We start from the raw sequence: 13,065 nt of genomic DNA on the forward strand, positions 1-13,065 counted from the left end.
TGATATTGCGTATTAGGTCCGGTAAATCAGACTGTTGTAATGACTGTAATCCATGGAGAGACAGTATAACAGAGCGTTAAGTGCAAGTTCAGAACCAAACAGTCATATTTTAATAGGACATAAATTAGCAAACAAATCTACTTGTAAAATAAAATGGAGATTAAAAAAAAAGCAGTTATGTTATTGTGTCATGAGTAACAGTTGACAAAATTTTCAAAATAAGAGTTCTGGTATAGTGAGTTGACACTGAGGGCTCCAGGGTCATAATGAGTAGCTTAATTGTTTCTATTAGTCAAAGTGAGTCACCAGGAAGAATTATTCAATACATCTTGATGTTAACGTCTGTCAGCTCAGTTACAGACTTTTAGCGCTCGTCTACAGGAGAAAAAAAACAAACAGGCAGGAACAGTGAAAAAGCAATGCAAACTTTATTTTACAGTTTTAAACTCCGAGCATCTTTACATACAAACTTCCAACATATGTTGTTGTTCCAACATACAACATAACCGTGTTATTGTTAGGGCAAAGTAAGTAAACCATTTTCTTTATTTTGATTCTTCGGACTCTCTTCATACAATCACTTAGCTTAAAGTTAACCTGAGACGGGACATTAAAGGAAAGAGGAGTCGGGGATGACAGACGGGAAAAGAAGAACGGAAACAGGGACTTGTAAGCCTACACATACACACACTCAACATCCTTGGCATAAAATTTTGCAATAAAAAAAATATGTAAACGGTAACCCATCAAGTTGTATCCTGCAGGTGTCAAAATCAGCTCAACTATCAGTCACATAACTCTCCGTGGTCTGTTTTTGACAAAAAGTGTGCATCCAGTTACTCCTCCATGAGCGCCCAGGCTTCTTCAGCTTTCATGTAGTACTTGTTCGCCAGTCGACCTTTCATGGCCGCCATGGCAGCTTCTGCTGCTTCTGTAAACAGATCACCTGCAGGGAGGGATGGTATGAGAGGTGAGGCAATTATCTGCGTTAATCTACATTTGTATTAGTGTCAATAAATCCCAAGTAAAGACCAAAACCAACAGTGAATTGATCGTGAATCACTTGAAAAAGCTGTCTGGCTCCCTCACATACAGTAATACATTGGATTTCCTGATTTATTTTGAACTGCCACAAGGGGGAGCGCACACCCTCCAGTTATACCATATCCTAAGCCTGTCACCTTGGCTGAAACTACGACTTGTTTTGTATCCCCGACAAATAAAGGTGATTCCCATGTGTGGAATACTATGAACAACAGGGAGATGAGGTGACCACGATTTATCTATTCTTTATGTATGCATGGGGACCTTATGATTCATGATTACCTTGTGTAAGACTGTTTGATTGTGTTTCACTAAATAAAGAATTGTGTCTCATCTGTGATGCAATAAAGACCTTAGTTTCTTAACAAGATGTGAGTCTGACCTGCTCTCTGAGGGTCTGCCTTGAGGTTGAAGCCTCCCTCTTGGTACATCTCTGCCTCTCTGGCCAGCAGCAGGTAGCGAGGCTCGTCCTGCGTGCCGTCGAACTCTCCCCCCTCGTCATAGTCCATCATGTTCAACACGGTGTCGTACCAGTGAATGGCTTCCCCCCAGTCCTGCTTTCTGGATGAGAAATGAACAACGCACAAACCCTTGAGCACTATAAGTAGTACAGTCTTGCTTCCTGCGAGAAAAGTTGAAAGAAATCTCTCTACAGGGCTGATTTATCAAGGTAAGACCTCAACTATTCACAGCTTCACTGACCTGTCAGCTGACAGATCGACGCCAGTATCAAAAGCTCTGGCCACGATGATCATAGAAGATCTGTCACCAGCCTCCGCAGCCTGCAGCAGGAGCTTAAAACCTTTCATACGGTTTCCTGCGCTATCCTGCAACAATAGAGAACTGTAAGAACACAGCCGTACAAAACCGAACTCGGCTGAAGAGAAAATGCTGAATAAAGTGTGTGTTATCTACATCCAGCTCCATGTCTGGCAGGATGTGATGAGGCAGCTGCAGTAAGCACTGTCCCAGGGCCACGATGGCCTCCAGCTCTCCGCACAGCGCAGCTCTCTCCAGGTGGAACATGGCCGAGTCCTGATCCCACTGCTCGTCCTTCTCGCAGAAGCGACCCGCTTCGTGGTACCGCACCATCGCCAGGTGGACCTGGGCAGCAGGGAGGAGATGTAGGATACATTCAACATACGAAACTCACCTTGTAAACCAGCTTTCTGTAGCAACAGGTGTGTAGATCAAATGTAACAAGACAGGTTAGAGTCTCAGCAGCCAAAGTGGGATGCACATTCAGAAGTTCGACTGATTCTGGACCACAAGGTGTCGACAAGAAGTCAAAATCATAAAGTCTTAAATGATTAGAATTGTTCGCCCTCTGATCAGCTGCTGCCCGTCGCTCTCGTGAGGATTATTTTGCTTGTTTTTTACGACTGGAATCAGGACCATTAACATCACGCAGCAGGAGAAGACGTAAGTAATCTGTGTATACTGGTGAAACAGTTTGCTGTGTGTGGACCATCTAATGTTTTACCTTTCCAAGGACTGACTGGCCGATCTTCTTCTGCAGCAGACTGCTGAGTCGCTCCACCTCAGTGGCCACGCAGGAAGGACGGTGGATGTGAGCGCGAGACGAATGGTACAAGTCCCACTTCTCCTCCGTCAGCTGAGAAGAAAAACAGAATTACGACACAAGAAGGAGAACGACTGAAAGGAAGAACGTTACCATCCGAAATCATCAGGAAGCAAATCATATGGCAAAGGTAAGATCAAGTGCAAGTTGACAAATCACACTCTCAGGGGTGTACCCGTCCAGAAGAGCTGGAGGAGGACATCCCTGTTAGCAGCTCAGTGAATGCAAAATCATGTAAAGCACGGGAACAGCAGCACACACACACGCACCCATGGCGAGAATCATTAGCAAGATGGTGGAGCTGGTGAAACAGAGGTAGATGGCGTTTCAGTTCCAAATGTCAATTTATAATTTCTTTGCATTTTCGGACTGTTTTCATCCACTCGACTGAAAATAAAAGGACGAGTGGAAGTGGAAACAGTTCAGCAGCAGCTTTTGTGATCAGACGCTTGAATCCGACCCTGAGAATCATGCTCGATAAAGCTTTGTAGATATAAAGCTGCACAGCACTGCCCGGCCTTACAAGCCTCCACGCTGAATAATCACCCATTCGTTGTCTGGATTGAATGAATTTAAGCTGGCAGAGAGTCTTGGAGGAGCAACCATCTTCCTCTAGTGAGGGGGACACAAAGAGGAGGAGGAGCTGAGTTAGAAGGAAGGTGAGGAAGGGCTTTGATTGTTGGGAAGAGATGAGGAGAATTAGAGGAGGGTTATTTGACTGCAGTGATGATGATTGTGATGTTAACACACGGTTGTCTCTGTTTGTTTACCCGTCTGACACTGTCGTCATCCGACTCAGAATATTGTCTTTTGTAGCGATGATGGGCCTACGTGATGATACAACATGCATTATTTAACCTACAGTCAGGAGACGTGACAGTCAAAGAGGAAATGTTAACAGACTAACAGCTACAGAGAGAAGTCGATGTTAAAAATAGTTCATAATGGATGTGTTTATGTTTGAGATAAATTGCCAACAGATACATTATTCAAACAAGCTATAACATATATTTTGCAACTTAACAAGTGTACTTGGTAAATGTCATGGTAGTTTATCTGAGGAATATGTGTATGTACTTCAATGATTAATCATTTCCTGCAAGTTTTTTTGACAGACTGCTAAAAAACAAAAACAAAAAAAGAGATCATTGGACATTTTCAGGCCCAAATTAAGTCAAATGGAAATCTTTACCCCGTCCACATGGTCATTTGGGTCGCCTTCACTCCTCCTCTCGCTGGGGTAGCCGCTGTCCCCGCCGCTATCAGATTCCTACAGACAGAAATCAAAACAATCAGTGTTGTGACTCGTGCTGTTGATGACTCAATTAAGACGGACTCTTTTTCACCAAATTAGCTCCGGTTCTTGACCAGTTCGGTTCAAGATTCTTTGGCGCTATCGAGCGAACCAGCCTGCGTTTTCTGTTCGTCTTTAGTGGAACCTTTTTAATCCGGGTTGAGTCATAAATGGATTTGATCATAGGGCATGTAATCGATTCAGGAACTAACTCTCTGAGAGACAATAATCTGTTAAACTGGGAAGCCACCACTCTGAGTTTATAACAGCAGTGAAAGGTGTCCCACAGGGTTCAATTCTGGGTCCAGTTCTATTTACTATTTATCTCAATAATATTGCGTCATCCTTAGAAAACTGTCGTGCCCATCCGTATGTGGACGACACAATTTTGTATTGTGTTGCTGATTCTGTATAAACTTGCAAAAATCTTTTACAATCCTGCAAGACTGTCTTAAAGTCCTAATCTTGTGAGCAGACTGGGACATAAAATTGGCGCCCACTACATGAATAAAATCATCTTTCCTATGTTTTCTAGAAAAAGCGTTGTTGATGTTTATAGTGCACATTATCTGTCTCTCAGATGGGCTTCATCAGACCCACTCTACTGACTGGCTCATGCCTCATGTTACACAAGTTTGGTAATATACACAAGTGACCAAAAACAACAACTTGGGACCTGAGTTCCAACTCAAACGGTGCTTTGTGGAGTTGTTGCTCACCTTGTGTTCACCCGTGTTGTTATTGTGGAGTCGTTCATGTTCGTACATCCCAGTAAAGGACAAGCCTGTAAAATTCAGAAGCAATACATCAGCTTAACTAAAACAAATACACTTTTATGCGTGTGCAGTACTCAGTTTAACGTACCCATAGGGGACTTGCCCACAGATCCAGGTGCACCTAACGGGGAGCAGGGGAAGATGAGAGGGGAGCAGGGAATCGAGTCCACGTCGCTCATGCTCTCGTCTGCAGAGGACGTCTCAGACAGGCGGGACAACAGCGGAGGGGCCCGGCTTCCTGATATAGTCCGGACACGAGGAGAACCACAGGGCTCCTCACAGCCTCTCAGCACCGTCTGGGCCGACTTCTGAAATACATCAAGACAGACCTCTCATGAGGAAACTGCAACAGAACTGACATTTTCTTTATTATTATTATAATTAAAAAGTTAGAATTACGAGCAGTTTGTTGGTGCAGTCCAGCTGAGACTTCTCTGGAGGGGAGAGGTCAAAAGGCGTCAGGCCCATACTCTTGCAGATCTTGTTACACAGGTGGGAGTGGAAGAACAGCGCCATGCCTCGCACACCTGAAGATTGAAGATGTTAAATCATTACGAACCAAACGTCACATGCTAGCAGCAGTTTCCCTACAACAAAGCGAACTGTACCTAGATTTCCATCTCCGAAGTCAGTCCCCTTCTCCGTGTGGATCTGAGGGTCGGTGTAGAGATCTCCCACTCCTTGGATGTCCACCACGATCAGCTGGTGGCCCGAGCGCTCAAAAGAGAAGTGACTAAAGGCCTGACGGACACAAAAAGGTTGAAGATTATCAAGCGATTATTAGCTGAACATGTATTCATATGAAAAAGGCAATGCCACTCACCTGTGGAGTGAGGCGGATGTTGTCGTCCCTCACAAAGCCGGAGTTGGAGTTGTATTTGATGTACTTGCCCTCGATGTAATGCTCCAGGTGGAAGAGAGGTTTACCTGGTCTGTCCATCATCTCCACCACACACATCTGCATGATGTCCACCTGAGGACAAGACAGAGATAAACAATATTACCGCCTACAGTCCCCCGATAATTATGCAATTATAGCTTTTTATGCTGAAAAATAATGAGTTATGGAAACACCCAACAGTTCAGTCTCAATTATGCAGACCTCTAACACACCCGATCGAATCCAATGATCGATGATAATAAGCCATAAATCTAACATTGAGATATTTTCCCTTTCGAGGGATTATTACTGATTTTGTCAATACCAGCCTGTCTCATTAACAAGTCAGTGGGCTGTAAATGTTTCTCCTGTACCGGTTTGGGAGGTCGGTGGCGGCTGTACTCCTCTCCCCAGAGTTTGGCCTCCATTTGCAGCTTGACGTCCTCCAAGTAAACACTTCTGTCCACCGGCTCCATGTAACGCTTGGCCACATAATTAGACGCCGACTTCCAGTTGCTGCTGTGTGAGAAATTTGACAATTTCTTCCTGGAAGGGAAGGAAATACGAGTTACACTTATGTTCACATTGATTCACCCACAGCTAGAAAAACTCTCAGCTAGAGCCATTTTTTGATCACAGCGTCAACTGGACATGATGTTAGATGACAGAAGAAAAACCAACATTAGAGATGTAGGTCTTCTTTAAGAACTTGTTTGGGCTTTTAGGGTCTGGAGGAGGAAGGGGTTGTTTTCATGCTCTGGGTTTTGTCAGTGTTTTTTCTGTGGGATACTCCAAATAGCAAACAGCTGAGGTGAGGGTTGATGGATGCCTCTCTTTTACATTTCCCACATAGCTGAGGATTAAACATTCACAATTAAACTATTGTCCCTTTTTCATTCTGCGATGCCACGCAGAGGCCAAAACTACAACGGACACAACATGCTTAAAAACGTAAACATCCAGGGACTCAATGAATGATCATGGAAGACTTGATGTCCTCAGCACCATCTTTGGCTCTAAGATTACGGAGCAGCTATCCTCCAGAGTCAAGGAAGTAATGTAAGGAATTTTGACTTATAATACCCCTTTGCTTTGTTTACACTGAGACCAGCGGTTACTAGAGCACAAGGGCAATAACCTTCTGGATGGAAAATGATGAATGGAAAGAAATGGGTCAACTTACGTTCTGAAGCACTCCCTCATGGCCCCTCTCCCAAACGGCTGTGAGAAACCAGGCAGGAGGAACAAATTAGAGATAAGAAACTCTCTAGTACGTGTGTTTTTTAAATACTAGCGAGCATTTATACCTGGGCAGCCATCTTGATGTGGACCTGGTCCTGAGCCCACTGTCCTGTGATGGCATTGTACCTGCGAGGAGGGACAGTGAATTAAGTCAAACTATGATGAACGACTATATAGATGAGGTTCACTCAAATACGTCCTATTCCACCTAGGGTTAGGTTTTTAGACTTTAGAGAAGGTAGTCAGGTGCTCAAACATTTTGGCTACCTTGCGAAACAGATGGATTTGCAAGATCGCAATTTTTTTTAAATGATTGATTATAAGATAAATTGAAGACAAAAAAATCAAAAGATCGATAATCAAAATCATCTTTATTTGAAGTCCAATGTCTATCAAATTTGCAATATTTAATGTCCGCCACTAGGGGGCTTCACATCAAAACAAAGGAGCCACTGCTCAGCTGCTATGAGCCGACGGGAGGAGAGCTCAGAAATTACTTTTTAGCTTTTGAGATTGAAAAAGTGGTTTTATCTTTGCCCTTGTTTATCAGCCTGACTGCAGCAGCGATCTGCAGAGGAGACCTCTGTTGTCTGTGTTTATGTTACATGACTGTAATGTTGACTGCTGGCTGGAGCTGGATGGGAAATCCAGACAGACGCACAAACTCTCCTTCAGTCAATCTTGCTTTGCTTGTAGCCAATACACCATTAAAACCACCAGTTTGACGACTTTCCAACCCGGAAGGAGCGCCAGTAACCTAATCAAACACATTGTTACTCCAAGTAAATGTGCATTTGTCTGGGTTGGAATGTTGTTGGAAACACAACTCAACTAAATATATAACACATGCGTGGGTCTATCTAATGTCACAAGGCGACCCTGTGACCCTGCTGCTCTGTGGGTAGAAAATGACACTTGTTTTTGTTTTCCACCTGTTACATTACAAATCACTCACGCTGGACGGTCTGCAACACTGAGCCTGCCGCCAGGACTCTTTTGTCTCCTGTGAGTCAGTTACTAAAAGCCTCAATCACGTTAGCCCAGTTTCTCTTTGCCCTTTGTGAGTGAGTTCGTCTGGAGTTCTTATCATGGCGGCACATAAAGTATAGAGTTTCCTCTCTACGGAAAAACAACAAGGAAAGGTTGTCCGTGCCCTCTTTCCAAAGAAGAGCTGCACCCGTTTACTTAATGACTGATTTGGATTTAGAGTTCAGGGGAATACTGTATTGAGGGAAGAACTCACGCGGTTGATATGATGATAAAGATGCATGTGTACACAATGTGTGTCTGGGTCAGTGTGTCTGTTTGGCTTGGCAAGAGGGTGTGTCCTGGGTTAATGAATACTGCATGAACTGTCGGTGCAGCAGCAAGACTACACATGTGAAACTCAAAACTTCACACTAAGCTTTCCACCTGCACTTGAAGATCAGCGCTCTAAAATCCAATCATCAATCCTTTCTGCCAACAAACCGTTCCAGCCCGGGAACACGGTGTACCGTGACATTCCTTCCATCAAGTTCGTACGACAGGGGGGCTTAAGAGAAGGAAGGGAGAGTGAGGTTTCATGTGGGTAAAATTAGCACATGAAAAGAGAACACCAGGGCAAATCCCAGCTCCTGACAATCCCTTCTCCCTCTGTAGTCCCGGCCCTGTATGTTATGTAACAGACCTAAAACACACACATACAAAGGAATCCTGCTGCTTTTTAGCCCACACCCACTCAGCTGTTTGTCCTCACCGCCTTGATACAACGCTGTCCATGTCTGAACACTCTGCAAGAGGTGGTACTGTATGCTTATGTAACCGTTATTTTGGCCACAATATCTCAAGGGTCCCACCTACATTACAAGATAAAAAAAACTCTTGGGGCCAAAGGACGTCAATGCTTAATGTGCCCAGAGGAGGGGCAGCGATGTTGATCAACAGACAATATTAGCACTACTGACCGAGATACATGCCAACTGTGAAACACGCTGCCGTTCAAGTGATAGGTCAAGACTGACACAGGCTAATATCAATGTGTGAATCTGTCAGCGTTGAAAAATACTTCACAAAAACTTTAGAGCTAGTCTAGTCAATGTTTTACTGTTTTGTTTCTGTCTCACTGCTCTCGTCAAAATCAATCTTAGCCAGAGTAGGCAGCTATTTTCAGTGGGAAGAGCTCTGACAGACCCACTGAATGCAGCTACAGAGTCATCTGCTGCACCTGTATGCAAACAAGCTTGCAAAATTAACTTTATAGGTTATTTAGGGCGGGGCAATAAGCCCTTAATGCAGGGGTTCACTGTCTGTGTGTAGAGCACAGCCCCGCCCCTGTGCAAAAACAGGCAACGACACAGAGAGCAGAAGCAGAAAAGGCAAAAGTCACTTTTGTGCCTTTCGGTTCTACCCATGGTTCCACTTGACGAACCTGAGCCTTTGATAACCAGATCCGTCTTTTACTGTGCTTTTCCTGCTATGACAAGTCAAAGTGCCATGATAAAGGTCCATTACAAATGTTGATTCACAGCCACACAGAGTTATTCATACCTGTAACGAATGCAGGGTTCAGTCTTGATTTCCTCCAGGTGAAACTGTGCCCAGGGGTCGGGCATGGCTTTGGCCTTCTCAATTGCATGTTTCCATGCGTCCTGTCCAAGTGAACAAACACAACTTATTAGCTGCCAGTATTTGTTTTTACGGAGAAGAAAAGATGAGTCAGTTTCCCAGTCAGGTTCGCTAGAACAGTTAGAAGGAGAGGAAGCCATTCAATACAAGAAACATGGAATTTGATTTTTCCAATAAAAGGCAATTTCAAGCCATTCTTGTGCTACGATACAGTCACGAATTTAGCCAATTCAATTTAAATTAAGTTAAATCATTGAACTGCTTCCACTTATAGATCAAAGTTTTCCCATTCAAAGGGTAAATCCGCCAATTTTACATATTGAAGTGTGTTTGCAGGTCTTGGGGAGTGCTTATGCATATGTTGAAAAAGTAGTAAAGCCTATTGTGACTCCAGAGCTCCACTCAGCGGCTACATTGCATTGTGGGTAATGTAGGCGGCATGTTTTGAAAAGCAGTCCTCTGTTGGACTCATTAAGGAGAGTTTAAAAAAAAAGTATCACGCCTTTTTTTATTCCACGCATTCTTCTTCCATTTCAATACCTGGCGCCTGTATTACCCACAATGCAACTTGGCTACTTAATGACACCACTGGAGGCAATTTATCAGATTACATGCAGTTTCCTCTAACAGCATGCAAATAAAGAAGAAAGGAGAGTTAAGGAAAGAAAGAAAGAAATAAACAAAAATCTTCAAACAGGATGAAATCACTCCAAGATTTCCTGCTCTATAATAACTTGTATACTATCCTGCCATCTCAAAACCTACGTGACCACCATGTGATGTACTGCCATTTTAAAAAAATAACTTTCTTCGAAGAAACCATCAATCAAGCGTCTCTGGTAATCCACACCCGCTCCAGTAACCCAAACGCTGAGCCATCCAGCAGCACATCCCCCGCGTACTCCACTGCTCACTGTACTGCAGCCGTTCTGGACATGTTTATTTTTAGATACGGGTTTATTTACATGAAGAGCAATACGAAAGGTCGTGTTTTAAACTGGTAAGGTGTCACGTCTGTTTGTGAGGAGGAGCAGACGACACATTTACATCAGACCTCGTCTGCGGGAGTGTGCAGCTCCTCACTGCAGAAACAAATATCACAGCCTAGTCACAAGACTTAAAGGTGCAATACGTAAGAAATCGCCACCTGTCGAATTCATACTCAAATAGGGGATAGCATATCACAAGAATAATCACTGACTGTGGCTAACTAGCTGCCGTTATCACATTCTGTAGATAACTGTATTCGTTTTTTTTCAAGTTTTCAACCAAAATTCTTACATATTGAACCTTTAATGCTTTAATAGTAAAGTCTGGTACGGCACTGAAATGCACGGCCATGGCCACAAATTCTTTCTGGGACTATTAATTCTCTAAAACAAATAGAGTAGCATATATAGCTATAATAGCTATAATAAAAATTAGCTTTCTGAAACCAAAATGACAATGAAAAATGTGACATTTTTCCAGTGTAGTTTTGTAAAATAACAACATAACATTTCATTAAATCAAGTGCAGGAAAACAGTGTGAAGGAAGGGAGGATGCATTGATTAGGATCAGTTGTAAAGGAGAGTTATGGGAAATGAGAAGAGGAGTAAAAAACAAAAACAGTGGAGGAAAAGTACAGTAAATTACAGAGTGAGGGGGAGAGAAGGGAGGCGTGGATGGTCACTGGTGAAGAGGGAGAGAAGGAAGATATAATTTGATCTGCAACGTACCCGTGCGCTCTGAGACAAAACCTTGTACGACTGAGGTTCTGCCTCCGTTTCTGTTTCATTCTATGTAGAGAGGTGAAGAAAACGGACGGCTTTTCATCAACAAACAGAAGAAAATATATCATTTAAATAACACGAATAGGATGAATAAACAGCAACACTACTCAAAAACTTTAAAAAAAGACACTGAATCCAGCAGTTGGCTGGAGCACAGTGGCTCTGCACTGCATCAAGTCCTCATGTGTCTGCGAGAGCAGTGAGAGACGTGTTTACATGCAAGTGAAAACCAGCCTCTGGTACTTCCTGTTCTTTAGAGAAAGTACAGTTAAGAGGTGGCTGACCAGATATACATACAAGCAGCACACACACTGGTGCGTGTGTGCAGGCATGCACGGATCAGCTCTCCTTATAAGGCAAAGCGCTGTTCTAACAGAAAATTGCAGAACTGTGATGATGCTTGAGGGTTCACGCTAAATTCAAATTATTTTGAAGCATGACTAAACACTCCTCCGATGCTTGATTTCAACATTTTCTGATCATTTTCACTTCTCTGGAAAGATTATGCACCTCACATCGTGTTGTGAAACGCTCACCTTGAACACAAAGTTGCTCTTAGGGAGAGAGTTTGACAGCTGCCGGGTGTACACGAGATTCTTCAGGTAGTGACAGATTTCTTTGGCGGAGTCGTCCAGGATGGGGCAGATGAAGTTGTCGTCATCGTCATCGTCGCTGGCGTTGGCGTCGCTGAGGGAGGAGGCCCTCTGACTGGGGGCGCTGCGTTGGGCAGGGGGTCTCCTGGCGCTGCCCTCCTCCTCCTCCTCCATGCTGAACATCAGGTCCTCCTCCATGATGTCTGCTGGAGGAGACAGGAGGGTGAGTGGACACCAGGAAGCAGAGCCACAAAACCAACAACAAGGCAAAACCTACTTGGCAATACATTCTGGTTCTGGTAAAGATAGTTTGGAGTTATCTGTGGCAGCCATGTTAGCTCACAACAACCCTGCATCATGGCTGCACAGCTGTACATCTTGTGCCATATGTGTGTGTAGTGTCTGCACTGTGACACCCTCATCATATCATGCATGATACAACATGATCAACTCAAATATTTACTTAAATAATGATGACTTAAGCAATACATGGTGAGTATCAGCAAGCAAAAGCAATTTAGCCCATTAAATATATATTATCCTGCATCTGTGTGCACCAATCACTAACAAAGAGCTATTGTGTTTGCAGATTTTAACAGTAACAGCTGGATGGTGGAGAGGAATGCAAACACGAGTGGGATACACAGAGTTCCTGCTCCTGCTGGGACAAAGTGCAATCAATCTCCCACAACAAGCTGCAATGAGGTTATGCGCAAAACTTCATTTTGGTCACCTGCTGTTACATGCACGTATTAAATAAACAACCAACCTTATATCCGGAGCCAGACACACCTTTATCACTTTACTTTGACAGATGGTTTCCAGTCGCCTCGCTCTTCTTCTTCTTCTTCTTCTTCTTCTTCTTCTTCCGTCCCTCAGTTTCGGTCAGAAGTTAAACAGACAGGATTGTAAACAGCCGCAGTTAAACTCTCCTCCCAGAACCAGAGTGGGTCGGTCCTGATTCTCCACGGTGTCCTGGCGGTCCGGGGACGTGCCTGGCAGCGAGGCTGTGGCTCTCAGTACCGTCCACCACGGAGCCGTGAGCCGTCTGCACGTACAACAATGTCCTGTGACGGCCACGCCCCCTTCACCCATGCTGCCTTCATTGCCGTCGGACATATGAGCTGCACATGAACAAACAGCTTGGTGTTATTTGTCAATCACTGGCACCAAGATTAATCTTTTTTATGTCTTAACAAACTCTCTTTGAACAAACTCTTCTTTGAGTCCATACTGTTTTACTTTGTTTATATTTGGCGGACCCTGCCACCTTT

At 43.8% G+C, this 13,065-nt stretch overlaps 1 protein-coding gene across 4 annotated transcripts; it reads right to left on the reverse strand.

Moving 5' to 3' along the window:
* Positions 1-404: 404 nt before the first annotated feature.
* On the reverse strand, positions 405-12,893 carry eef2k (eukaryotic elongation factor 2 kinase). 4 transcript variants are annotated; one of them, XM_073489266.1, is made up of 19 exons: positions 12,561-12,893; positions 11,735-11,994; positions 11,145-11,204; positions 9,348-9,448; positions 6,884-6,944; positions 6,760-6,797; positions 5,951-6,122; positions 5,520-5,669; positions 5,305-5,437; positions 5,096-5,223; positions 4,785-5,004; positions 4,640-4,704; positions 3,819-3,896; positions 3,397-3,453; positions 2,528-2,659; positions 1,960-2,148; positions 1,747-1,871; positions 1,427-1,605; positions 405-946 (listed from the first exon to the last, which is right to left on the reverse strand). In XM_073489266.1, the coding sequence occupies exons 2-19, from the start codon at positions 11,987-11,989 to the stop codon at positions 837-839; spliced, it is 2,253 nt and encodes a 750-aa protein (XP_073345367.1). In that variant the 5' UTR covers positions 11,990-11,994; positions 12,561-12,893; the 3' UTR covers positions 405-836. The 4 variants fall into 4 exon arrangements, with proteins under 4 accessions (XP_073345367.1, XP_073345369.1, XP_073345368.1 ...); XM_073489268.1 differs by having other exon boundaries at positions 11,735-11,997; positions 12,584-12,843; XM_073489267.1 differs by having other exon boundaries at positions 12,584-12,830.
* Positions 12,894-13,065: the final 172 nt, after the last annotated feature.

This window comes from Pagrus major, chromosome 20 (genome assembly GCF_040436345.1).
Source record: "Pagrus major chromosome 20, Pma_NU_1.0".
Lineage (NCBI taxonomy): Eukaryota > Metazoa > Chordata > Actinopteri > Spariformes > Sparidae > Pagrus > Pagrus major.